The sequence below is a fragment of the Cucurbita maxima genome, unplaced genomic scaffold (genome assembly GCF_002738345.1).
Source record: "Cucurbita maxima cultivar Rimu unplaced genomic scaffold, Cmax_1.0 Cma_Scf00014, whole genome shotgun sequence".
In the NCBI taxonomy this organism is placed as follows: Eukaryota; Viridiplantae; Streptophyta; class Magnoliopsida; order Cucurbitales; family Cucurbitaceae; genus Cucurbita; species Cucurbita maxima.
In genome coordinates, this window is record NW_019272030.1 from 2,371,037 (window position 1) to 2,395,714 (window position 24,678).

The window sequence follows — 24,678 nt, forward strand, 5'->3', positions numbered from 1 at the left end:
GTTTTGTTGTATTAATTGGAAATTTTTCCATTTTTATTATAAAATAAGGAATAAGGTAAATTTGGATTTATTTAAAGGGGTGGACTAATAAATATTAGAAAAATAAGATGTATGATTGATTCTGACCAGGTAAGGGGAATGTCTTTATTACATTATAAAATTTTATTAATATAGAAATGATCGCTAAGATGTTTTTTTTTTTTTTTTTTTTTTTTTTTTTTTTTTTTTTTTTTTTTTTTTTTTTTTTTTTTTTTTTTTTTTTTTTTTTTTTTTTTTTTTTTTTTTTTTTTTTTTTTTTTTTTTTTTTTTTTTTGCAGAATAATCTCTGAGATACTTGAATATTGCCACTTTGCTTGAGATTTCACTTATGGGCACATGTATTATAAATGTCATATTTATTTTAATATGGAGAAAGGGTATCCAATGTATGGAAAACGCTGCACTTATTTTATTTATTTACATGGATTTTTAAATTTTGTAAATTTTTTTTTAGATTTTAAATTTAAAAATTATATTTAGGTGTAACATTTGAATAAAAGAAGAATACATTAATAGTCAAGAAAATTTCAATAATAATACTAAAAATACAATAGTCAAGAAATACTTTTAAAAAAGTTATCGTTCCGATCAACGAGGTGCATCTTTCTTTTTTATGATACAAAATAAAAATTCTAAATTTAAGCAATTTAAGTCGATATTTTCAAAATCCCATCAGCAATCAATCTTTTTTTATAATACAAACATATGAAAAAATTTCAATTTTTTTCTATTTAATGTGTTGCGTTGAAATTGAATTAAAAAAAACTATGACAAAAATAATCAATTTCAAATTACAGGCCAAATTGGATAAAAATTAAGAACACTCCAAGTCGAATATATATATATACATATTATATATATATATAACACACACAATTTCATTTATACTGAAAAAATAGGCATGGATGAGAACTCACAATATATATATATATACATATATAATATTAATGAAATGTCTTAGTTAAATTTTTGTCCACTAGCGATTTAACTATTATTAAAACTACATCATTTTCTTTTAAAACAATAAACATCTCTTTTATTACTTTAAACTTTTTGGATTTATATATTTTTTAGGAATATGTGTAATATTATAATAATTTACAAAAATAGAAAAAGTTCACTTTTTTATATTAAAAAAAATCCTTCTAGACCCATAAATATGGAAGTTTGCATCACTAATAATTCTATTAATTAAAGCCCTAATTAATTTTCATAGTCGAGTCAATGTAAAAACGTTAATGCATAAACTTCACATGATTCAAATATAGAAACTAACATATAATTAGTTAAAACAGTGGGATTCAGCATATTCTTGATTCCTTCTAATTTTCTTTATTTATTAAAGAAGAGCCTAAACTGATTTAATTTCAAAAGTTTAAAATTTAAATGGATACCAATATTAATATTAATTTAAAATGTTAACAAATACAATCCTCCAAATTTAAGAATGCAAATTCGACTTTTGTTTTTATTGTATAACCTCAATATGAAATATGGTATCCAATAAAAATAATTTGAACCAAACCCCCAAAAACTATATATATATATATATATATATATATATATATATATATATATATATATATATATATATATATATATAATATGTATATATATATATATTGTGAGTTCTCATCCATGCCTATTTTTTCAGTATAAATGAAATTGTGTGTGTTATATATATATAATATGTATATATATATATATTGTGAGTTCTCATCCATGCCTATTTTTTCAGTATAAATGAAATTGTGTGTGTTATATATATATAATATGTATATATATATATATTGTGAGTTCTCATCCATGCCTATTTTTTCAGTATAAATGAAATTGTGTGTGTTATATATATATAATATGTATATATATATATATTGTGAGTTCTCATCCATGCCTATTTTTTCAGTATAAATGAAATTGTGTGTGTTATATATATATAATATGTATATATATATATATTGTGAGTTCTCATCCATGCCTATTTTTTCAGTATAAATGAAATTGTGTGTGTTATATATATATAATATGTATATATATATATATTGTGAGTTCTCATCCATGCCTATTTTTTCAGTATAAATGAAATTGTGTGTGTTATATATATATAATATGTATATATATATATATTGTGAGTTCTCATCCATGCCTATTTTTTCAGTATAAATGAAATTGTGTGTGTTATATATATATAATATGTATATATATATATATTGTGAGTTCTCATCCATGCCTATTTTTTCAGTATAAATGAAATTGTGTGTGTTATATATATATAATATGTATATATATATATATTGTGAGTTCTCATCCATGCCTATTTTTTCAGTATAAATGAAATTGTGTGTGTTATATATATATAATATGTATATATATATATATTGTGAGTTCTCATCCATGCCTATTTTTTCAGTATAAATGAAATTGTGTGTGTTATATATATATAATATGTATATATATATATATTGTGAGTTCTCATCCATGCCTATTTTTTCAGTATAAATGAAATTGTGTGTGTTATATATATATAATATGTATATATATATATATTGTGAGTTCTCATCCATGCCTATTTTTTCAGTATAAATGAAATTGTGTGTGTTATATATATATAATATGTATATATATATATATTGTGAGTTCTCATCCATGCCTATTTTTTCAGTATAAATGAAATTGTGTGTGTTATATATATATAATATGTATATATATATATATTGTGAGTTCTCATCCATGCCTATTTTTTCAGTATAAATGAAATTGTGTGTGTTATATATATATAATATGTATATATATATATATTGTGAGTTCTCATCCATGCCTATTTTTTCAGTATAAATGAAATTGTGTGTGTTATATATATATATAACACACACAATTTCATTTATACTGAAAAAATAGGCATGGATGAGAACTCACAATATATATATATATATATATATATATATATATATATATATATATATATATATATATATATATATATATATTTTAAGGTCTAAAAAATCCAAATATTTTAAATATTTTAATGAGACGGGAAAAAAAGAAAAGGAATAAATAAGCATATGGTCACACATCATATATTATATTAGTTAAGAATTTAAGTATTTATTTAAGTTAGATAGAGAGAAAAATAATTGGAAAGAAAAGGAAAGGTGTGGGAGCTTGATATTTTATTGGTATGAGGCAATTTGTGGCCCTAAAAGAATATGATAGGATGGTCGATAAATTGAAAAATAAATGGGGCCAAAAAGAAGAGGTGATGTGAAAAGTAGCAGATTGAGGGATCTAAATGCAAAGTGCTTGTAATTGGAATAGAGATTTGTCATTGGCCTAACAAGCACGAAATGGTCTCTCAGTCAAAATACAAAACCCACTTGCATCATTCTTATAGCTTCCCACCTTACTTCACTTTCAGGTTTTTTCTTTTCTTCACGTTTCTTACTCTGATCATAAAGACCATAATTAACCCATTTAAGAAGATTGGTATCTGGAATCTACCTATTTATCAAGCAAACCTATGATTTATAATTTTTCTTTCATGTTTTTATTTCATATTTACTGGGATATATATATATATATATATCTTCTATTTTTCTCTACTTAGAAAAATTTATTTGAATTTTTGTATTTACATAGATTTCAAATGAATTTATTAGAAACTTTAGTTAGTATTTTACCCTACAGTAAATTTAGGGACACATGAGAGGAGTGGTAGAGAGATTTTGAAATTAAGATAAAAGATTGTGTAACTCATACTCACCCACAACTCAAACTCACTACTAGTCGATATTGTCCTAGTAGACAAAACACTCCTTATAAGAGTGTGAAAACCTCTCCCTAATCCTAATAGACATGTTTTAAAATCGTGAATCTGACAACTATAAGTAACAAAAAAAAAACAGATAATATTTGCTAACAGTGAGTTAGAGCTATTACAATATCCAACATTACAAAACTAAGATTGGCAAGGAGAAATAAGAATATTTTGTTTTTAAGTTTAATATCTATACATTCATTTGGAATTTCCCTAAAAATATATCAATCAACCCACAATCCTAGAATATTAAGAACCCTAAATACTAAAAATATTGAGGAACTTCCCTTGGGAAAGTAACTTGGATTCTAAGATAATATTATTCCAGAAAAGGGATGGCAGAAAGAGTTGACCATTTCGTTGGATTTCACTTAGAAAATGGGAAAGGGAAGGAAAAATTGAAGCACTTTTTTGGAGCAATCACTGTCCTACCTCATATAGACAATAGACAGGTTCAGTAATATTTTAATCTGTAGGGTTTTGAAACTTCGCACCTAATTTTTAAATTATGGCTACACGTGTGAGATGGTATTACAAAATCATGGCCTCCTCCCTTCTAGACTTTCAGAACAATTCTGAACAAATCAACAACCATTTCCTTCCATATTAAACTACGTTTCCTAATAGTTTTTTTTTTTTTTTTTTTATGCAAAGTATAAATAAGAATAACATGCTTGAAAGTTTAGAGACCAGATCAAATAAGAAGAAACACAAAAAAAAATGGGATCAAAATAGAATTTAAACCTAAAATGAAAAGGGCAGGAAGAAGGAGATGTGACGGGAAGAAATGTGATGGAGGAACAGCTAAGACAGCCATATTAGATAGTGTAAGTTGATGGCAGTTGGTGGGCTGTTTGATCAGATGGATGATATCAGAGGAGAGGGGCCCTACGTTTTTCAGGTTTTCCTGGTTGCTGTGATGAAAGAAAGGGATTAAAACTCCACAAACGCAACCCAACTAGAGGGCACAGCAAAACCCCAGATCCAGCATTTCTTGACCCTTTGACTTTGAAATGTTCATAATTAAGTTTAGAAAGCCTCAAAATGACCCATAGCTTTCAAGTCTGTCCTAATCCTAACCAAGTGAATGATTTATTTGCCAAATCTATCTCAAAATGACCCAGTCCAATCAAGCGGTTCCTTGTTGCTAAGACTGGTTTGATTGACCTCAAGAATCCATTTCATTCAGATTTGCTTCACCACAGCCATCGAAATTGAAACCTTGTTGCTAAGACTGGTTTGATTGACCTCAAGAATCCATTTCATTCAGATTTGCTTCACCACAGCCATCGAAATTGAAATAAACGAAACGACCGTGATAAGAGAGTCGAAATCCCCACCTAGTTGTTGTATTGGAAGAATTTTTTGTATCCTATGGCTAGGGAATCTAGCTTTCCTCCTCTTTTTGTAATATTTCACACCACTAATTAAATATTTGTGTTTCTACAGTAACAATAATTATTATGAGGTTGCTTAAATAATATGTGGAGTAAGGGTTTACCTCATGTGCAAGGGTACTAGAATCACCTAACAATGTATAAAGCAAACTGCTGGATCGGTACTAGTAGACAGTGCATTGAATAATAAGCATTACTGATGGGAAATAAATCGAAGGATTGTTTGACTAAAACCTAACTAGCTGCTTCAGTACTAATTTAAAATTATTGATATCAGGAGGAAGAGTACCGTTAAGAGAAGACAGCAGAAGATGGACTCAGGAAAGGCCATTGACGAACCCATTGGCAACATCTGTTAAGAAGATGCTACCTGAATCACACCATCCGCCTAAGACATCCCTCCTGCAGCTCTGAAATTTGACATAGAACTGATATGTCATAATCATTTTCCCCAAACAGCATGAGCAATTGCCTTTATATTGATTATAAGGTCAATACAAGTTTCTCGAAGAAACAATAATGGACTGATATAATCTTGAGAAATGAATGATGATTTGACATCACATTAGCCTTTTGTAAGGTAGAAAAATCTTAAGTTTGAAATAATGCTGATTATTTATTAATATGCTTTGCTTTCCCCAAACACCTTCCATGAAATGGGGAATTATTCAAGACTTTCAATTATGACTGTAGCAAATATATTTTTATTATCCAATTTCGGAAGCTAGTAACTGAGGGTGATCTCCACTGACCACAAAAATAACTCCAAATTTAGCAAAGGATTTTTTATTGGCTCAAACAGAACAAAATTGATGCAACATAAAGAGACATTTAATACCTTACTAAACCCAAGCCAATTTGAGTCTCCTCTTAATGAAAACACTTTCTTGCTTTCTTTCCACTGACCACAAAAAACCTGCATGATCTCCACGTTCGTGTTAACATTCAGAGAATTCCCCCTTATCAGTAGAAGAGCACCATATGAGGCACTATAAAGGCATCGTTCTAACATGTAAATGTTATGATAGTGAGATCCTTTGCTAAGTTTCACGGGAAAATTGAATTACTGAGGAAATGTTGAAGTTCAATAGATACCTTAACCAGGACATGGAATAGAACACACATGAAGTACAGCCCCAAATTGGAGGTCTCAAAAATGAAGAAAACAGAACAAGAATGAGATAAAAATTAAAGGAACTTCATCAGTATCATCATACAAAATATCAATTTGTCAGCATAACGAGATGTACTTTCTTCAATGAGAGGCAAGGCTTTCATTTAAAACGAAGAAAAGAATATAAATGGGTAGAACAAAAAATAACAAAGCCACAGCATGAAGAGACAAAGCAGATCTACTTGGTTATGAGATAGGATGTTACAGAACTACTTGGTTATGGACCCCGTGGTGTTGAACCTAACCATAGACCTCACCTCCTCTAAGGACTCCTAATCCATCAAAACAAATTCAAGCCAAACAGTCCATAAAATACCAAGAATAATTGCACACAAAAGCGCCCCTCCAATATCCAGAAAATTCAGTGTTTTTCCTCATCGAGCAACAGGATTTATTACAAGCCAAAAACACACTGAAAGTAACCAAAGAAAACCATCCAAACGAAATTTGGGAAATGAAATTCCCCAAAGGCACACGATGCATCATTGAGATGCACTTCACGGTCAAATGAGAAATACCCATATATTTTTTGAACGTGCTGATTTTAGAATAATTTGAGTATGAACATTACTACCCAAGGAAAAGTATGATGAGACCAGTTTTGGTTTCCTAGGCCAAGTTACTAAGCATAGAGGAATTTCCCCCACATAAGAGTTAGATGGCTCAGCTAAGGGATAATATATATATATATATATATATATATATATATATATATATCAATGAGAAAGACTCCATGACCTTTGTAATTGATAGAAAGAAACATATTAATTGAGAAGCTTACCTCATAGTCAACTCCCTGGACATAAATGTAATCGGAGTCAATTGATGAGAAAGCCAGTCCCGTAATCTGCAAATAAGAAAGATGGGGGCATTGGTGGAAAAATTAGAAGAAACCTACTCATCGGAAACACTAATTTTCACGGGGGATTGGTGGAAAGTCTCACTAACCTCATACTTCGAGCAGTGAACCCATCTTGTTAATGCTGACCACCTAAATTTTGAATGTGAATTACATCATTTAGTTGTGGTCAATATGCAATTAAAAGCATGCTAACACTCTATTTTCTCACCACATATCCTTGTAGAGTATAATTAACGGATCACTGACAATCATGTACAGTCAATACAGTTATACCATTTGGCATTATAATGTTGTGAACGTGTGAATTGTTAATGAATGAAAGACTTATATCAAAAGTGTACATCTCAAGAATCGGAATTCCTTGAGCAAATCTCCATACATGAAAGTAATTTCAAACAGATATAAACCCGTGTTCTAGTCTCAAAATATTTCAGTACAAAAATCAAGACGACTTGGAAGAAAAGAAACATATGCAGGTTGTATTTGTAAAAAGGTTCAACAGCAATCACCTTCGAGGATCATAGATTGTTACAGTTCGATCAGCCCCACCCACTGCAATATTACCATTTGAGGATGTACAGACAGCATAAAAGTTATCACCTACAGAGCCACAGATTCTTTGCACACAACCACCGTTTTCTTTCATTCTCAAATCCCATATCGTCAACTGCAGTTATTGCATTAGATGAAAAGGAAAGCCACCATGGAAGATAAAGTAAAAGACCTATTAGGTAGTAAACGTGGTCTCAAAAACACTTTTACCTGACAACCTTCGGTGACAGCTAATATAGAACTTCCATTCTCAGAAGAAAGATTCTGAATAAAGCTCAATGCAGTTGGATACCAGAGTCTGAAACAATTATTTTATTAAAAAAAACACACACACAAAATCTTTATCTTTTTAGCAGGGGGGGAAAAAAGAACAGATGTTCAAGAATTCATTTAATGACAAAATGAAGAAGCTTAAAAAATGAAGCCCTAAAAACGCCTTAATATGCCACCACAATAAAGAAACTGGCCTCTTACACATTATTTCTCAAAGAGTTCTCAAGAGAAAAGCTTCTTATTAGCATGACAATATTGCACATAAAAGAAATCCAAGCAGAATTCAACAGCCTTGTAACGGAGCTCAAAAGGATAATTCCAAGACATCCTTAATCACTCAAACTGAAATTATTCAAAAACGTTAAAAGCAAAGAAGATTGAACCATTCAAGTTCTTGTTAAATCTTGTCATATTTCTAGCTCTTCTCCTTGAGAAAATTTCTCATAAATCCTTCAAGTTCTAATCCCATTGGATTATTGGAATCTCTTGCTAAGCACCCATTGTCCTCATAGACCCACTACAAGACTTCTCAACTCAGCCCAAAATGAATTTCTATCATGGTAAGAAGTAGGATCATGAAGCCCTGTTATCCAAACTATCATGCATCAATAAAAGAGAACTTCATGGACAATGTAAAGGCCCCTTTTTAGATCCTCCAGACTGGCACTGTATTAGGGAGAATTTCTGAGAAGCTTGATAGGCGAAAGAAAGGGCACGTTCCAAAGGATGGAAGTGTAATCCCTGCTCCATCTGTACTGCTTTTTTAATAAGAAACGAATCAACTTTGTTCAACACAATCTATACTGTTCAACACTTCCATTTATTACCCCCTCTATGTTTAAGGATCCAAAAAAAAAAAGTGGCCATGCAACTAGAGAGGTATATTAGGAAGTTAATTAATATGGAAAATCTGAAGGGAAGCCCTCAAAATGACAATCTTGGGCAAGGTAATTTGGCAACCTATTGTCATTGATTGCAAAATGTTTGATGTTATACCTCTATGTGCTCTCTAAGGTGATATTTTCTGTTAGCTAATTAACTTTTATAGTCAACTATTGTTCCTACTGCTAACAGAACCAAATAGAATGCAGTTATGTTGCCTTCCTTGTAAACTCCATTTTCAATTCGGATAGACCTGATAAGATAATGAACCTCACCAAAAAGGTATCACAATAAATAGAATGAATAAAGAAACTAATGTCAGTACTTACGTGCGTAATGTTTGAACATGGACATCCTGGTCATAAATATCAACAGTTCTGCCAAAGCTGTGAGCAACAGCTGCCTGAAAGAAATTTAAAACACGATGGTACCTAGTGGGTTACTGTAGTCTGTAGGTCTAGATCAATATGAAAAAAGATAACTCTTCTGATTAAATAAAGGTAGAAAAGAGCATCTGATATTTCTTTTTTTTATACTCTGCCGACTGCCTTTTAATTCTAAAATCAGGTTTCAGGATGTAAGTGTACGTGCGTCTGTATTAGAACTTGAAACTTAGAGAGTTACATAATGAAAAATCAAGGATGGGAATCGGCAATCACTAATTAAGTTTTACCTACGGTTACACAATATGCAGAAACTTTTTATTCTGAAGATGTATGTTTGTATGCGTATATATGTGATGACTAGTAAGCATCTTGAACATGGCAGAAGGAATGACTTCTAAGCATTTAAAAACTCTTAAATTAAGAAATAGAAAACCGTGAACATTTCACTTGGACTGAAGCATAATCCTGCCCAACTGCCCTCACCAAGACCTGAATTTTGAGGGAGTACAGAATACGTAACCCTGTCTGCATCTGAAATTTGAAGAAAATTGTAAGGTTAGGTGTACATTTGAAGAGATTATATAACAAAATAGAAGACAACGAGAACAGTTAACAGTATCACAAGCATGCAAAAAAGGCAAATTTTAAGAGAAGTAAAGGTGACCGATAGACCATGAATGGGAGATGAACATCTACAAAAAGAAAAAAAAAAGGAAGAATATACAACAATCAAGTTTATATTTTAATATCTTGTTGTAAGAAACAATTTCATTGAGGTATTAAATTAACAAAAGGGATGAATAATCCACGGTGATTTCAAAAGGCTTTCCCAATTGGAAGAAAGGGAAACATAACCACATGAAGCAAAGATGTTCAACAATTTACACCAAGAAATAGCATAATATATGACAAGATCAAAAAATACTTCAAATGTGTGTTTTTGTTTAAAAACTCTTTGATTTTGCTCGTTCCAAATAACCAAAAAGAATACCCTGTCGATTGGATGCTTTTAGATAACGTTGTTTTCTATCTAACCTCCTATTGCAGTTAATTTTGTAACTTATTTTGGTAGATGCTCTTGAGGGAATTAAAAGCAAGTACGGAGGTAAGAAACCCTATCACACAGCTATGACGCACCAAAAGCCAAGTTGAAAGTGGGCATTGCAAAAAGCTTAAAGAAACGAATCCACTTTTAATTGTCATTAGTAAAGGTTAGTTGCAACAAAATTGAATTAAGAGCACGATGTTAATTTTAATATGCACCATGTCAATGAAAGTCATGACACGTGTTTGTATCATGTACAAACATCATGCAGCTTATTCGACTAATATTAGAAAAAAGCTCCAGATATTCTATGATGGAACTTGACTGTAAATCATTGGTATCCTGACAACAAAACAGTGTAAAGATATTGTACCTTTGCCAGTGGCGTCTAACTTAGAAACAATGAGGTGACCATAGGAGTCAACTGTCCCCAGTAAGAGGTCATTGGAACCTGAATTAATGCACCATATCAATAATTATGATAATAATAATAAACGAATCTTGGAGACTTTAGTTTGTGTAGTGTGTTGATGTCCAACTCATAGAAAATGATGTGTCGTTGATTCTTTTTTTTTTTTATGTGGCTATAAATATAGATATTTCATCTACGGAATTTCTATACATGTACAACAGGTGTGAGCAAGAATAAGATGACTTAACTATCAACTTCAGCCAGGACCAAGCTCTGGATCTCTGAGCGATGAGGACAGCGATTCAGCAATAAAGAGTCTAGAACCTTCAATAAGCAAATTGATATACCGAATAGGAAACCTTAAGCAATTGATATACCATGACTAAAACTATAATATGTTACTATACCTTTGTCTGAACAGGAATCAGTAAGCTATCTTTTCCCTCGACGACTGATGATTCTTCCATGGAAATCTAAAGAAAATAGAGTGGAATATATTGCAATCAATATTTTACCGAAAATGAAAGGCAGGCGCAAAAGAAAATAGATTTAGTACATTAACCATTAATATATGTTGCCAGTTGCCACTGCATTCAAACAGTCACCTTATTCAGGTCTTTCCTAACTATGCAGAAATAACCCCTAGATTCAAGCACTACACACATAAAGAAGGGGCAACAGTCAACATGACAGCATCTCCCATCACATGACAATCCAACGCCAATTTTTAGCAAAAACCAACCTTTTAAATGGCTTTCCATAGATAAGGTATGACTCTCTCTTGGGGTTGAAGAAAGAGAGATTTGTAGAGGGACCCCAAAGAGCTCAGATTCCAAATCAAATAGTCACCTAATGATGAGGACAAGCTAATTCGAAATAAATTATAGCATATCTACCCATTCTAAAACTTACCTATTGATTAAGAGGCATTCAGAGAAGAAAATTTCACAAATTAGCTCCCGCAGTTCCTTCATTGATTGGCAGTAAAACCTTTAAGAAATTGCTGGATAAAAAAAAAATCTCAAAATTGTCCTGTTAAAGAGGATCAGAAGCCCATGAATAGGCCCCAAAATCAACCTCTACCAAATTTCACATCGAAACCTCTTTCATATCCTCCTTGCAAATGGAAATGAATGTAAAGGACTCTATAATTAGTAATCAGAGTTATAGCAGTAAACCAACCACTTCCATTAATGCCGAACTTAAGGGCTATGCCTTTCTAACTATAATCTCACGCCAAAGAGATCCTCCTTCTTTATGAAAGTACCACGTCCATTAAGAGGAGAAAGCAACATTCCTCCTCCTTCAGTTGCCAACTCCAAGACTACGTTCATCGTCCAATAAAACTACTGCCATCCTCGAAAGTAATAGCAGGCCACAAAATACTTATGGAGCTTTTCTCGATGAATTAGGAAGTCTTCGTTGGGATTCAAAACAATATAAAATTCAAGTATGAGCACTAGATAGAACATATTGATTGAGAGTTAACTGACACAGACCTCCTTTAGACAAGCAAACAAACATCAAGGAATTGGAGGTGACTATGAGAACCTCCTTCATGGCTCATTTAAAGCACTTTGAAAATAGAAGAAATACATAAAACTAAAAGCATCAAAGAATCAGTTCGAATCACCAAAATCCATCCGCATTGCAATCCGCCACACAATGCTATACTTACTAGCAACAACAAAACGGCCTTGTTTTACGATACAACTCTATTACGAACACATACATCTAAGCATCTAAGCATCAAAGCACCACACGACGCATTAGTTCGCATTTTGCAATATCAAGACGCTCAAAAGCATACAGCAGCATACCTGGAGTTTAAAAACGCGGGAACCGGAAGCGATGAAGACATAGCAGGAAGAACCATCTGGACTAACCTAGAAGGAGAACGGAAGCCAAAATAGATTGAAAGAGACGGAACAAAGAGCTTAGGGTGGATGAATGAGCAGTAAGAAAAATAAAATACGTACATGGAGGGCGAGACGAGTGGGCTGGAGATTCCCGGGAGAAGGATCGCCGATGAGAGCGGGCGGCACAACCGCCTTCCTCAGACCTTTTGCCTTCAACATTGCTTTGCCGCAGAGGCGGGAAATATCTTCGGCGGTGGACTGAAAGTTTATACACCAAGCCCATAAAGGAAATCGCCCGGTAATAAAACCGATGCTACCCGGCCGAATTTTCCGCCATTTTAGGTTTAAATATGGTTTGTTAATTAAATTTAAAAAAAAATTAAGTTTTTTTTTTCTTTTTTACGTATATTTAATTTTTAAAAGTTTAACAATGCTAATTTTTTAATTTAACTTTAATAAAAAATTTAAAAATTTTAAAGTATTTTTGAAATAATTAATAATGGTTTTCGCCAATAATAATAATAATTTTTACCTCATAATTATTTATTTTTTATAATTAAAATGTTTATTGTTTTTAGAATTTATACTACACAATAATATTAATAATAATAAAAGGGAAAAAAAACCGTTTTTAGAAACAAATTGTCGTTGGATGAAGAATTATCTTATCGTCTTCGGGGCCGAACTATCCGCGAGGCGCGAACACTCGCAGTCATCAGTTCATCCCGACTGAAATTTTCTTTGATGGATTCAAGCTTCCTGCAATTATCTCGTCCACTATCAGTCAAATCCACATTTCTCAATGCGATTCGAAAGACTAGTTCCATTTATTCAATTCCCATCGGAAGAAATTTTCAGTTCCAAAGGCATTTCAAGCTGGAGAGCAGTAAAAACGGCGGCAGAAAAACTCAACGCGAAGGCGCTTTCGACGAAGCTGCATTCGAGGCGGAGAGATCTCGCCTCGACGCCCTAGCTATGAAATCCATGGCCGAAGCTTCTGTAAGGGACACTGAAGGCGCTTCGGACGACGATCCGAAAGCTTGGAAGTGGGTGATCCGGAAACGAATCTGGGATTTTATGGAATCTCTAAACATTGCTGCTAATCCCCGACCTGTTCATCATCGAATCCCTAATTTTGTCGGCGCCATGGAAGCTGCTAACAGAGTGAGCTCCTTAATTCCTGAATTGTTTTGTTGTAAATTAAATGTTTGAGTCGATCTTTTCAGTGTTGGAAATTTTGATTCCTTCCGTATATACCTGATGAAATGGAGTTGTATCAGTTGTGCGATTTGGAAGTATTCAGGGATTCGCAGTGCGTGAAGGTTAATCCGGATTCACCTCAGAAGGGTGTGAGGCTTCTTACACTTATGGGTCAGTTCTGCTGATACTTTTAATGAAATATCTACCACTGTCTGCCATTTACAATATCGTCAAGAGACTATGTTTCAATGCAAGTGAACAATACATTTTTTGCTTTTCTGCACAACCCTGTAGTGATTATCAAGAACAGAGTTCACTCAAGGATGTTGGATTCGAATCTTACAAAGCCCAAGTGATGTGAGGGGAAACTTCAAAATGTGTCAACTGTTCATGTCTTAGTTTAGTTTATTACTAAAACTAATAAAGATCTGAAATTATGAATTTCTATTGGCAAACGTGGTGGTTGGATGTGTGGACTACGTAGTCCAATTTAGTTATCATTTTGAGGTGGTTGAAAGTGAGATCCCACATCGGTTGTAGAAGACAATGAAGCATTCCGTATAAGGGTGTAGAAACCTCTTCCTAGTAGACGTGTTTTAAAACCTCAAGGGGAAGCCCTTGAAGGGAAAGCCCAAAGAAGACAATATCTACTAGCGGTAGGCTTGGGCTGTTACGTTGAATCAATACAATGTAAACTTCCACTGAATCGTATGTATCATCTTTGATTCTTGACAAGCATGACAAGCATGACAGATTTTTTCAGGTTAAATCACAAACTAAATTGTATTTTGATTATGATCAGGTGGCAAAAAACTATTGACACCTCAGCCTCGGTTGAGAACAGGTTTTTTCTCCATAGTCGAATCCGGAATGCTGACTTCTGCTACCATCAAGGAGGCCTGCACTTCTGTTGGGGTAGCAAAGTATGGAGAGCCAATTGGACTTGATGAAAAGATCAAAGTCGATCTGATCGTCATTGGCTCTGTTGCTGTTGATCCCAGAACAGGTGCTCGCCTTGGCAAGGGTGAGGTAAAAGTGTTACTGTTGGCTTAAAACATATTTGCTCGGAAGATTTGATAATCCTCGGTTTTGCCACTTTGGAAATGGAATGTATTGATTAAGGGTCTGTTTGAAATAACGTGCTTAAACAAAGTGTTTTTAAGCCCTTAGAAAGTGAATTCGAACAAGCCCTCTTATGCAATGGAACGAGTATACTTGATTCTATCTATGTTTCTTTACTCGATTCAAACAAACTCTAAAAGTTTATAAACCAAACTTATAATTTAACCTCCACTAAGTGCAGGGATTTGCAGAACTGGAATATGGAATGCTTCGGTACATGGGCGCCATTGATGACTCGACTCCAATTGTTACTTCTGGTTGTATAACTACCCTGCTTCTATCTTATCTTGTAGCATCTCATTCTTTTTATTATTTTCAGCAACATGATGTTGTGTTGATAAATTTCAGTGCTTGATATCAAAATATTCTTTACAGTGAACTTCGATCGTGCAATTTTATCCATGTAGATAGTTTAGCAGTTAATTTCCCAATATATATTATTTTCAGACCTCCCCATCCTCAATAAAAGAGAGCTTGTTTTCAAATTATCGGTCGAGATACCATATGTCGAGCTGTTGAGATAATACATGTGCAGAGAGCTGTTGGTAAACAACCAGAAGTTTAGGTACAAATTGATAGCTTACATGTCATTGAGACATTTTAAAAGTTCATAGTGTCTTTGTGAGATCCCACATCGGTTGGACACGAAAACGAAACATTCTATATAAGAGTGTAGAAACTTCTTTCTAGTAGACACGTTTTAAAACCTTTGAGAGAAACCCCAAAAGAGAAAACCCAAAGAGGACAATACCTGCTAGCGGTGGGCTTGGGCCGTTATATAGTCTTTGTGCTTTTGGGTTATACATGTTTATCAAATATCATGTCGTAATACGAACTTCCGATGGCTTGCAGTGCATGATTGCCAGTTGGTTGATGATATTCCAGTTGAGAAGCTATTAGTCCACGACGTGCCCGTAGACATCGTATGCACACCAACGCAGGTCATTTTAACCAACACGAAAATCCCTAAACCCCAAGGTTAGCAGCTTTGCTTTATCCATGCCAAACTCCCCTCTTGAAATACAAGTCCTGTTATTTCAGGTGCCTGCATCTATATTCAATAATTGTAGAACTTCAAGTCAAATTTTTTCCTACTAAAGATGTCTTTTCTTTTCATATTTCAAAAGATTTCTCGAGATTGGAGGGACATGAGTTTATGAACAAGTTTGTCAAATATCAATTAAGAGAGTCTCATATAACACCCCAAATTGTTCTGAATTGCAGGCATTTACTGGGAAATGTTGTCTCCTGAGAAGCTGAGCCAAGTTCGAGTACTCAGGGAGCTCAAACGTCGGATCGAACGGGAGACCGGAAAACCGCTGCCGTGTGGCCCATCAGAGAAATTACCACCTACAGCTCAACGAAGCTCGAAACCTGGACGACGTGCTTCCTCTAAGAACTGATCAAGGGGAAATGGGGAAAGAAGAAACAAGCCTGCATTAGTTTTTTTCTTTTCTCGTCTTTCTTCCTTAGTTTTGGTGTTGAATAAAAACTCTCCTCCAAGGAAGATTTGAAAGCAACAAAGAAATGAAAATATAAATATATACATTAAGGAGTTCGCCAATGGCAATAATTTTCATTAAAAAAAAATGGTATAAAATAGAAAGTTACATGCTAGAAGGAGGACGACTTGAACCTCCGACCTTATGGTTAAGGGTCACACGCTCTATCCAATTGAGCTATTCTAGCTAACATTATTTATTTAATGTATAGCTTTTTTTTTTTCCAAATTGTCACAAATATTACGTAAATTATATTTAGATTACAGCCCAAAAAATTATATTCAACCATCAAAATAATTCTAACGTACACATAGAGATTTGAACCTAAATATTTAGTTTATTAAATGGTTCGGTTTATTTATTTATTTATTATTTTTATAATAAGGTTGAATAACTATTTTTTTATTCTCTTCTCTTATCAAACTAATCTAATTTTTTTTTATTTTAATTTATTTTTAGAAAAAAGAAAAAAAGAAAACTAAATTTCAAAGTCTTTCCGTTGAACTTTATTTTGTTTATTGGATTATAAGTACCAGTTTAAGAAGTTGCTAGTCAAGCTTTTTGGATTATTATTATTATTTTTTTTTTTTCTCTCAGGTGACTTACTAATTAATTATTTTATTTATTTGAAAATCAATAATTTAGAAAAATATTGTTTTTTTTTAATTTAATTAACCAAATATTTATTATTATTATTGTTATTTTCACTAGAAATTCAAGGTTTTTTCAAGAAATTGAAAATTATATATTTAATGAATAAAATAAATCATATCCACAGAATTCAAATTATTGCATCAGGTTGGTAGAAAAAGTAATTAAGAAAAAATAGTCAAAAGTCAAAGCAAAAAAGCATGCGATGATCCATTATATCGACTCTCAAAATAAATATTTCCAAACTCACAAGTCAACGGCCAAGAGATGATTTTAAACCACTTATTTAAAAACAAAAAAAATAAAATTAGATTCGACCATTTTAAACTAGTTTAATTAATGGTGTAACACGTATAATATATAAACAATATTTTTTAAAAAATAATTTAAAAAAAATAACTTACCAACACAACTTAATCAAATCTGAGAATAGAGGATCGGGTTGCTCGAGCTAAAAGATTTTTTCTCCTCCAAATAAAAATAAAAAAAAAATAATTTATTTACAAAAAGAAAAGAAAAGGGAAATAATTAATTCCACTAAAAATTTGAGAACTTTGAAGATTCTTTTCTCACTTCTTAAAACACTCTCTTTTTCACTAACCTTTAATTTTCTCTCTTAATTTGTGAGTCAAATCTTCATAATATTCTGAAATATTATTCAATATATATATATTTTTTTTTTGTCGTCATCTTCTGAAATTATACGACTACGAAACTTTTGAAATTTTATTTTTATATATATTTATATAAATGCTCGTAATTTAGAATCAAATTTCAATACTTGATAATCTCAGTTTTCCCTTACCCATGACCATTTTACATATTTATCTTCACTCGAACACTTTTAAAAAAAAAATCAAAAGATTATTTTAAGTTAAACAGACATTATAATCAAGTTCTTATGATTAAACTACCAAACAGTAAAATATACCAAAAAATAGTTCTTATGATTAAACTACGAAACATTAAAATATAAATTCTAACCTTTCATAATTAACCCTTAATGGATTTTTAGCCACTCATATAAATTCTATTGATTTTATTTATTTGACTTTTTTTTTTTTTTTTTTGAAAATTTGTCCTTAAGCATGTTTTAAACAATTATTAATTTCCCATACTTTTATTATTATTTGAAAGAAAAAAAAAACACCATTTACTTAAAATTTGTGGAAACATTGCATGAGATTTATTTCAAAATAAATTTTTAATTTTTTTATCGAAGGATTTGTGGATATTTATTAAATTAAATAATTTAATTGAGAATTAATGAGGAACTCATAATTATATTTTTTTTTTAATTCAATTAACTCTTTTTTTTTTTTTTTTTTTTTTTTTTTTTTCTCTTCTTNGGGATTGGCACGCCCCCAACCAAATTCCTTCAATTTAATTATTTTGCCCCCGCACGTGCCAATCAACATCCTTTTTATTGATTTGGTCGCACAAAAGTACAATTTTTTATTTTTTAAATAGACATTATTTTTTTAAAAAACATTATTTCAATTTAGTGTTTATAATTATTTTGTTAAATGCATCAAATTACCACTTCATTTACTTAAAACAATATTCCACATCCCATTATTAGATTATTAGAGTTTATGTCTAAAATAGACAATATAATACTGTCACAGATAATAAATAAATTATATTATAATAGTTTAGTGTCTTTTTAATTTAAATTTTATGAGATCCATTGTTGTAAGCCAAGGTCAATATGCATTAGTCATATTGATAACATAGCATTAAAATAATAAGGTTGATTTCATTTTTTAATAATTATTACGGTAAAAAACAATGTATCATTGCTATTAAGAGGAGATTATTGCACAAATCAGGGACACGAGGCAAATAGTGGAAATGATAATGATACTTAATCATATTTATTTAAAATTTATTTATAGATATATATATATATATAGCTGACAGAGTTGTCAGCCAATGAGCCAAACGAAAAAGAACGGAAAGCAAATAAAATGAATATAATAATTTATGGCTATTGTCCATAAAATAAACGTGACAATATTAATTTAGATTGTATATTCTGCAAAACCAAATTATGTAATTAATTCGAAGTATCTAAATCAAATGAACCCACAAAATTAATATTTTATTTGCAACCCATTTTTGTATAGTTAATTTTAGATATTTTATTTAAATTCAATTTTTTGTTCATATATATATATATTGATAAAGTTCTTGTTTTTGTAATAATATTTAGAAAATTCCAAAATTAAATAAACAAACAAAAAATGTAATTTTATTTCCAGTAAAAAAAAAACTAATTTAACAAAATTTAAACAATCAAAGGAAAGCAAAGCAATAAAATGTGTAAAAATAAATAGTTGGAATATTTTTAATTCCTTTTATCAAATAATTGTTTATATATAAATTTTAAATGTCTGCGGTTAAAATATCATTTTATTTATAATATTTTCAATTATCGTTTCAATAATTTTTAAATTAAACCATTCAATATTAGTTTAAAAAAAAATGGTAAAATAATCACATTAATTTTTATGCAAGAAAAAAGAGACTAATAAATTGAACTATTATTAAGATTTCAAATAATTAAATAAAATAAAAAGTTTTAAAAAAAAATTAAAGCAAAACATTGTTAGCAAGGGACATGCAAGCATCCTTTTCCTCGTTGTCGGCCGGAGACTTTCGACAAATCGGACCAGATCCATTCCCTCGCCTCGAAAAATCCAAAAAGTACTAATTATAACATTTAAAAAAATATAATAATATATAATTATAAAATCAGCAAAATCTTCCAAAAATATTAAGCTTTCTTTAAATTTACGTTATGCTATTGCTCCCTATAATTCTTAACTAATTATTTTTAATTATTCCATCCATCCACCATTCCAATCAAAAGGTAAATGGTAAATTTTTATTTTTTACTACCTTCCAATTCTAATTTAAATTACCTTTTAAGATAACTTTATTATATAATTAATCTCGTGTAATAATTTATTTAGTTGTTATAAAATAAAATTAAAGAATTTAAACGTGACTAATCATCTCCTAATTGAATAAGATGGTCCAAAAATTGGTGGGAAGCCGTTGAATTTATTCAATGTGTGAAATGGATTAAATTAATTTAAATTAATTAAAAGTAGATAAATATGAAATTAATTGATTTATTTGTTTGTTATTATTATTATTATTATTATATGATAATAAATTTAACAATTCGAAAATGGATTAGGCGGATGAAGCCGTTGAAAAGTTTACAATCCCTTTCATGATTGGCGGGCGGTGCCAACGAAGCCTCTTTAGTGGACCCCACTTTCACCACATCTAGTCCACGTACGATTTCAAAGTTTGACCAAATACATTTTGACTTCAAAATCTCATAATAAAAAAATATTCTTTAACAAAACGACATATCAAATATATTTTTAATATTTTAATTTTATTAAGACAAATAATTCAATTATAGTATTTTTTTTAATTAAAATATTTTAATAAATTAAGTAATTAATATATTAATTTAGACGTATTGTTTTAAAGTGTTTATAAGATATGGAAAAAAAAAATTAAATTTGCATAAAAAAAGTTTCTAATACGACAAAAATCACCGAATCTAGAGAGAGACATGTGAGAGAAAAGTTAGTTACGGCCAAACTACACCCTTTTATTATTATTTTTATTTATGTTTTTTTTTTCCTTTAAATTCCTATTTTATTAATATTCTACCGAACTAAGATTTGTAAACCAATGACCACGTGTCTAAAAAAAGTGAATCCCCGACAAAATATTTACAAAAATCAAATCCAGATTTAAATTTCGGTCTTTTCCTTTTTTCCAAAATTAAAGTTATAATTTTTTTAAAAATATTATATTGTTTTTTATCGAGTTATTCTATTAATCATTTAATATAAATTTTAAGTACTTTGGTCAAAATTGTCCGTTTATTCTTTAGAAAATTCTAATAATAACAATTAAAAACTAATTTATAATTAAAAAAAGTATAATATTTATATTATTAAGAAGTTGGAAATTTCAAAAATTGTTTCTTACAAGTATAAAAAGCTTGATTATTAGAATTAATTTAATTTGACTTAATAATTCAGTCAAAGTCCACCATCCCCAGTTTACCCTCTTTTTTTTTTTTTTTTCTAATTTTAATAACAATAATAATAATATTGATGTGGATAAATCTAAACATATGTCTACCTAGTATTAGTATTTAAATGTAGATTACTTGTAAATCTTATCTTCCCATTAATTATTAATTATTTTTATTTTTCTAAAACAAGTGATGAAAATTAATGAATAATAATATTGGCTTTTAGTAATTATTATAATCTTTTTAATTTAATTATTATATAAAAATTATAAGTTAATTAAGATAATTTTATAGCTAGTTTAATTGCACAAGCTTCTTCTAGGCTAAAATTGAGTTAGGTCAAATTACAATTATACCTCTCGAGCCTTCTAGTTTTACAAATAAACAAAAGGCTATAATTATAATAAAACAAAAAGCTATTATTGTCTTTATTCTTGCATTTATTTTAATTTTTGTATTTAATAAATATTTTATTTTTAAATATGCCTCCGATAAATTTATAATATGTTTGAAAATTATAAATATTTTTTAATATATTTTATTTAAAACGGGTCATTAGGGCCGATCAACTATATACATCTCTATACTAATATAATATTATTGATTTTAGTCAAACCCTTCATCGTTTCATATTAATAGATATCGTCTTGTATCTATTTTCAATATAATTTTTTAAAAATTAATCTTTTCAATCTAATATTTTTTTTTTTTTTTGGGAGGAATGCACCATTGAAGAATTGTATGGTAGGTTGATATTAGACAAGCTCGACTTAACACGAGATTAATAAATACAAATTTTTAAAAATTCAAGAAAGCTGATAATTTTAATTTTTTTATTAAAAGAAATAAACAAAAATGCTTGAAATTCAATTACTAAAAATAAGAAGGAAAAAAATAAATAGGGATATGCAATTTTCAGTCGGCAAAACAGAGAACAATTCCAATATAAATTCTCTGGTTCTCTTAAAAAAAAAAAGATTGAACTCGACCGACTATATAAAATTCATATCCAAAATCTCCATTTTTTGTTGTTGTTTTTGTTACTAATCGGTAGAACAGAGATTCCCTGTTCGAATTTCGGCGGCGCGTGTTTAAAAATCCCCCAATTTCGCATCTCCTTAACAAAATCGAATTCAACTCAAAAAAAAAAACAAAAACCCTCTGTTTTTTTTGTTGGGTTTTCGATTTTTAGCAAGGATTTTGCATGTGCTCGTTGAAAGTGGCGAATCCGCGAGGAATTGGAAGTGACTTGGCACAATTTCCAAGTGGCGGCGCCGGAGATGGCGACGGCGACAGCGGTGGCGACGACCCTCATAGACTATTCTACAGTCAACACGATGACGGCGATTATTACTCCGCTGTCGGCGAGGTATCGACGATTGTGTCCACGTTAACTAACGTCATGTCAGGACAGGGAGCTGGCGAGTGGAGCTATGGCGGCAGCCAGGGTTTTGCGGCGGGATTTGTTTCTTCTTCTTCTTCGTCGTCGTCGGCGTCGGCGTCGGCGTCGGCATCGACTTCTTCTCCTCTGTCGGCGTACTCGTCGGGTTCTGAACGGAGCTATGCTTCGGCGATGAGTTATTGGGTTGGTCAGAAACGAATGCGTGAAGAAGAAAGTGTTCAAGGTTTCGTGTTCTTAATTTTCTCAAATTTTCAAATATTTTTGTTGTTTTTTAATTTTTAAAAACTATTGGTCAAATTATTAAGCAATATAACAGTAAATAAGATTTTATTTATTTATTTATTGGTGTTAAATTTATAATTTTTTACTTCTATTTTTCAATAGTGAAAGAAGAAATTTCAATTCCAAATCCAAACACGGTGGCTTCAAATCCCGCCGCCGTTTTAGCGTTTCCGGTGAGCTCCAACGAGGCGGTGGCTGCCACCGGCGAGAGAAGACGGAGATACAGAGGAGTACGTCAGCGGCCATGGGGGAAATGGGCGGCGGAGATTCGCGATCCACATAAGGCAGCAAGGGTCTGGCTCGGCACCTTCGATACGGCGGAGGCTGCCGCCCGAGCCTACGACGAAGCTGCCCTTAGATTCAGAGGAAACAGAGCAAAACTCAATTTCCCTGAACATGTCAGATTAATTCCTCCGACGCAAGACATTTCGGCCACCGCTTCATCTGCCGGTCCCCTGTTTACTCCGCCGCAGGCAGCGGCGTTTCAGACCCAAAATTACCGGGATTATATTGAATACTCCAATTTGCTTCAAAACTCCGGTGAATTCCTTGGCCAACCTTCGAGTTTAGTACAGCAAATGTTTTATAATCCGCAGTTGACTCCATTTCCATCCTCGTCCTCTCCAGTGCCGGCGCCAGCGCCGTCAGTGTCATCTGTTTCAAATTCTGTTTTTTTCCCTCCGCCGCCGCAACAGCAGCAAATGGGGTTCTTCCGGCAGCCGCCGCAAAACCAAAACCAAGGTGGCTCCAATTACTTTCCGGCTACGTCGTGGAATGATCCCGGCGGCCAGTACCCTCCTCCGTCGTCCGGTTGATTATACGATTATCCCCCCTTTTCAGAAGTAAAATAAAAGCATTTTGGTTTTGGATTTATTTTTGCTCAATAGTTAAATCATTCCATTTTTTAGTTATTAGATGATTTTTTTTTTTTTTTTTGTAATTTATTTATCCAAAGTTTTGCATGTATTTTTTTCAATTATCATATGATCCAATATTAATTATATGAAATATTTATTTTATCAAACACAAATTTTCAAACCTATACTATAAATAGATACTTAATTATATTTAAAAGTACTGTAATTATTTTGAAATAAAATAATGTCGAAAAATATGAACACAAAATAACTTCATGGTAACACTAATCGAAAAAAAATATCAAATAAATGTATTTATATGATAAGTAATTTAGATAATATTATAGAAGTTTAATAGGTAATTTCTTACTTATTTTGTTGATTTTGTTAATAATTAAAATGAAAGCTTAATTCACATTTTTCAATAAAGAAACAAGACAAACATTCCTTTCAAATTGAAGTCAAACAATTTGAACAAATGGGAAGATTTTGCTTTTGGTTAAGTAAACAAGAAGATTTATTCACCCTTTATTTTTAGTTCTGTTATTTGAAATTTCATTAAAAAAATATTATTAAATGATTGTATATGTGGAAATTATACGCTAAAATAATATAAAATATCGATATATATATATAATTACTTTAAAGAAGTATTTATTCTCGAGTCAAATTTAAAAAATGAGAAAAAAAACATATAATAGCATTCCACACTTATTTTTGTACTAATTATTATTATTATATTTTTTTTTTACTAGAAGTAAAAATTCCAATTTATGATATTCTACATAAATAAATTACATTTTTCTCTATATTTCACGTAAAGAAAATTGAAATAAAATAAATAATATTCAAATATCAGTTATTGAAATTGAAATAATTATTTTCATTAGATTCG

At 31.0% G+C, this 24,678-nt stretch overlaps 3 protein-coding genes, 1 long non-coding RNA gene and 1 other non-coding gene across 9 annotated transcripts; 3 read left to right on the forward strand and 2 right to left on the reverse strand.

The window, feature by feature from the left end:
- The first annotated feature begins 4,289 nt into the window (after positions 1–4,289).
- On the forward strand, positions 4,290–11,101 carry LOC111489094. Its single transcript, XR_002719325.1, has 3 exons — positions 4,290–4,305; positions 10,452–10,590; positions 11,058–11,101. It is a non-coding gene; the product is annotated as an uncharacterized LOC111489094 (long non-coding RNA).
- LOC111489092 lies at positions 5,294–13,026 on the reverse strand. 4 transcript variants are annotated; one of them, XM_023137125.1, is made up of 14 exons: positions 12,816–13,026; positions 12,657–12,712; positions 11,244–11,309; positions 11,085–11,160; positions 10,798–10,875; positions 9,813–9,910; positions 9,323–9,396; positions 8,049–8,136; positions 7,796–7,953; positions 7,373–7,415; positions 7,206–7,271; positions 6,089–6,166; positions 5,540–5,660; positions 5,294–5,380 (listed from the first exon to the last, which is right to left on the reverse strand). In XM_023137125.1, exons 1-13 carry the CDS (start codon positions 12,976–12,978, stop codon positions 5,568–5,570), a joined length of 1,137 nt encoding a protein of 378 aa, XP_022992893.1. In that variant the 5' UTR covers positions 12,979–13,026; the 3' UTR covers positions 5,294–5,380; positions 5,540–5,567. The 4 variants fall into 4 exon arrangements, with proteins under 4 accessions (XP_022992893.1, XP_022992895.1, XP_022992892.1 ...); XM_023137127.1 differs by adding an exon at positions 12,515–12,570 and having other exon boundaries at positions 5,294–5,660; positions 12,657–12,722; positions 12,816–13,014; XM_023137124.1 differs by having other exon boundaries at positions 5,294–5,660.
- Positions 13,027–13,337: 311 nt separating this feature from the next.
- Positions 13,338–16,572, forward strand: LOC111489504 (5-formyltetrahydrofolate cyclo-ligase-like protein COG0212). 2 transcript variants are annotated; one of them, XM_023137755.1, is made up of 6 exons: positions 13,338–13,859; positions 13,976–14,066; positions 14,698–14,924; positions 15,199–15,274; positions 15,870–15,995; positions 16,242–16,572. In XM_023137755.1, the coding sequence occupies exons 1-6, from the start codon at positions 13,440–13,442 to the stop codon at positions 16,418–16,420; spliced, it is 1,119 nt and encodes a 372-aa protein (XP_022993523.1). In that variant the 5' UTR covers positions 13,338–13,439; the 3' UTR covers positions 16,421–16,572. The 2 variants fall into 2 exon arrangements, with proteins under 2 accessions (XP_022993523.1, XP_022993524.1); XM_023137756.1 differs by having other exon boundaries at positions 14,698–14,919; positions 15,194–15,274.
- A 57-nt stretch (positions 16,573–16,629) lies between these two features.
- On the reverse strand, positions 16,630–16,706 carry TRNAK-CUU. Its single transcript has one exon. It is a non-coding gene; the product is annotated as a tRNA-Lys (tRNA).
- Positions 16,707–22,171: 5,465 nt separating this feature from the next.
- LOC111489264 (ethylene-responsive transcription factor ABR1-like) lies at positions 22,172–23,824 on the forward strand. The gene is made up of 2 exons (XM_023137398.1): positions 22,172–22,867; positions 23,029–23,824. The coding sequence occupies exons 1-2, from the start codon at positions 22,447–22,449 to the stop codon at positions 23,739–23,741; spliced, it is 1,134 nt and encodes a 377-aa protein (XP_022993166.1). The 5' UTR covers positions 22,172–22,446; the 3' UTR covers positions 23,742–23,824.
- The last annotated feature ends 854 nt before the right edge of the window (positions 23,825–24,678 follow it).

Bases quoted from the DNA above. Each gene is read 5' to 3' on its own strand.
- LOC111489092 (XM_023137125.1), bottom strand. From the start codon at position 12,978: ATGGGCTTGGTGTATAAACTTTCAGTCCACCGCCGAAGATATTTCCCG. The intron at 10,876-11,084 runs GTTAAGTCATCT...GCATTAATTCAG, and splicing joins GGTCCTGGCTGAAGTTGATA to GTTCCAATGACCTCTTACTG. The intron at 5,661-6,088 runs GTATTAAATGTC...GTCAAATTTCAG, and splicing joins ATTGGCTTGGGTTTAGTAAG to AGCTGCAGGAGGGATGTCTT.
- LOC111489504 (XM_023137755.1), top strand. From the start codon at position 13,440: ATGGATTCAAGCTTCCTGCAATTATCTCGTCCACTATCAGTCAAATCC. The intron at 14,067-14,697 runs GTCAGTTCTGCT...GATTATGATCAG, and splicing joins GAGGCTTCTTACACTTATGG to GTGGCAAAAAACTATTGACA. The intron at 15,275-15,869 runs GTTGTATAACTA...GATGGCTTGCAG, and splicing joins GACTCCAATTGTTACTTCTG to TGCATGATTGCCAGTTGGTT.
- LOC111489264 (XM_023137398.1), top strand. From the start codon at position 22,447: ATGTGCTCGTTGAAAGTGGCGAATCCGCGAGGAATTGGAAGTGACTTG. The intron at 22,868-23,028 runs GTTTCGTGTTCT...ATTTTTCAATAG, and splicing joins TGAAGAAGAAAGTGTTCAAG to TGAAAGAAGAAATTTCAATT.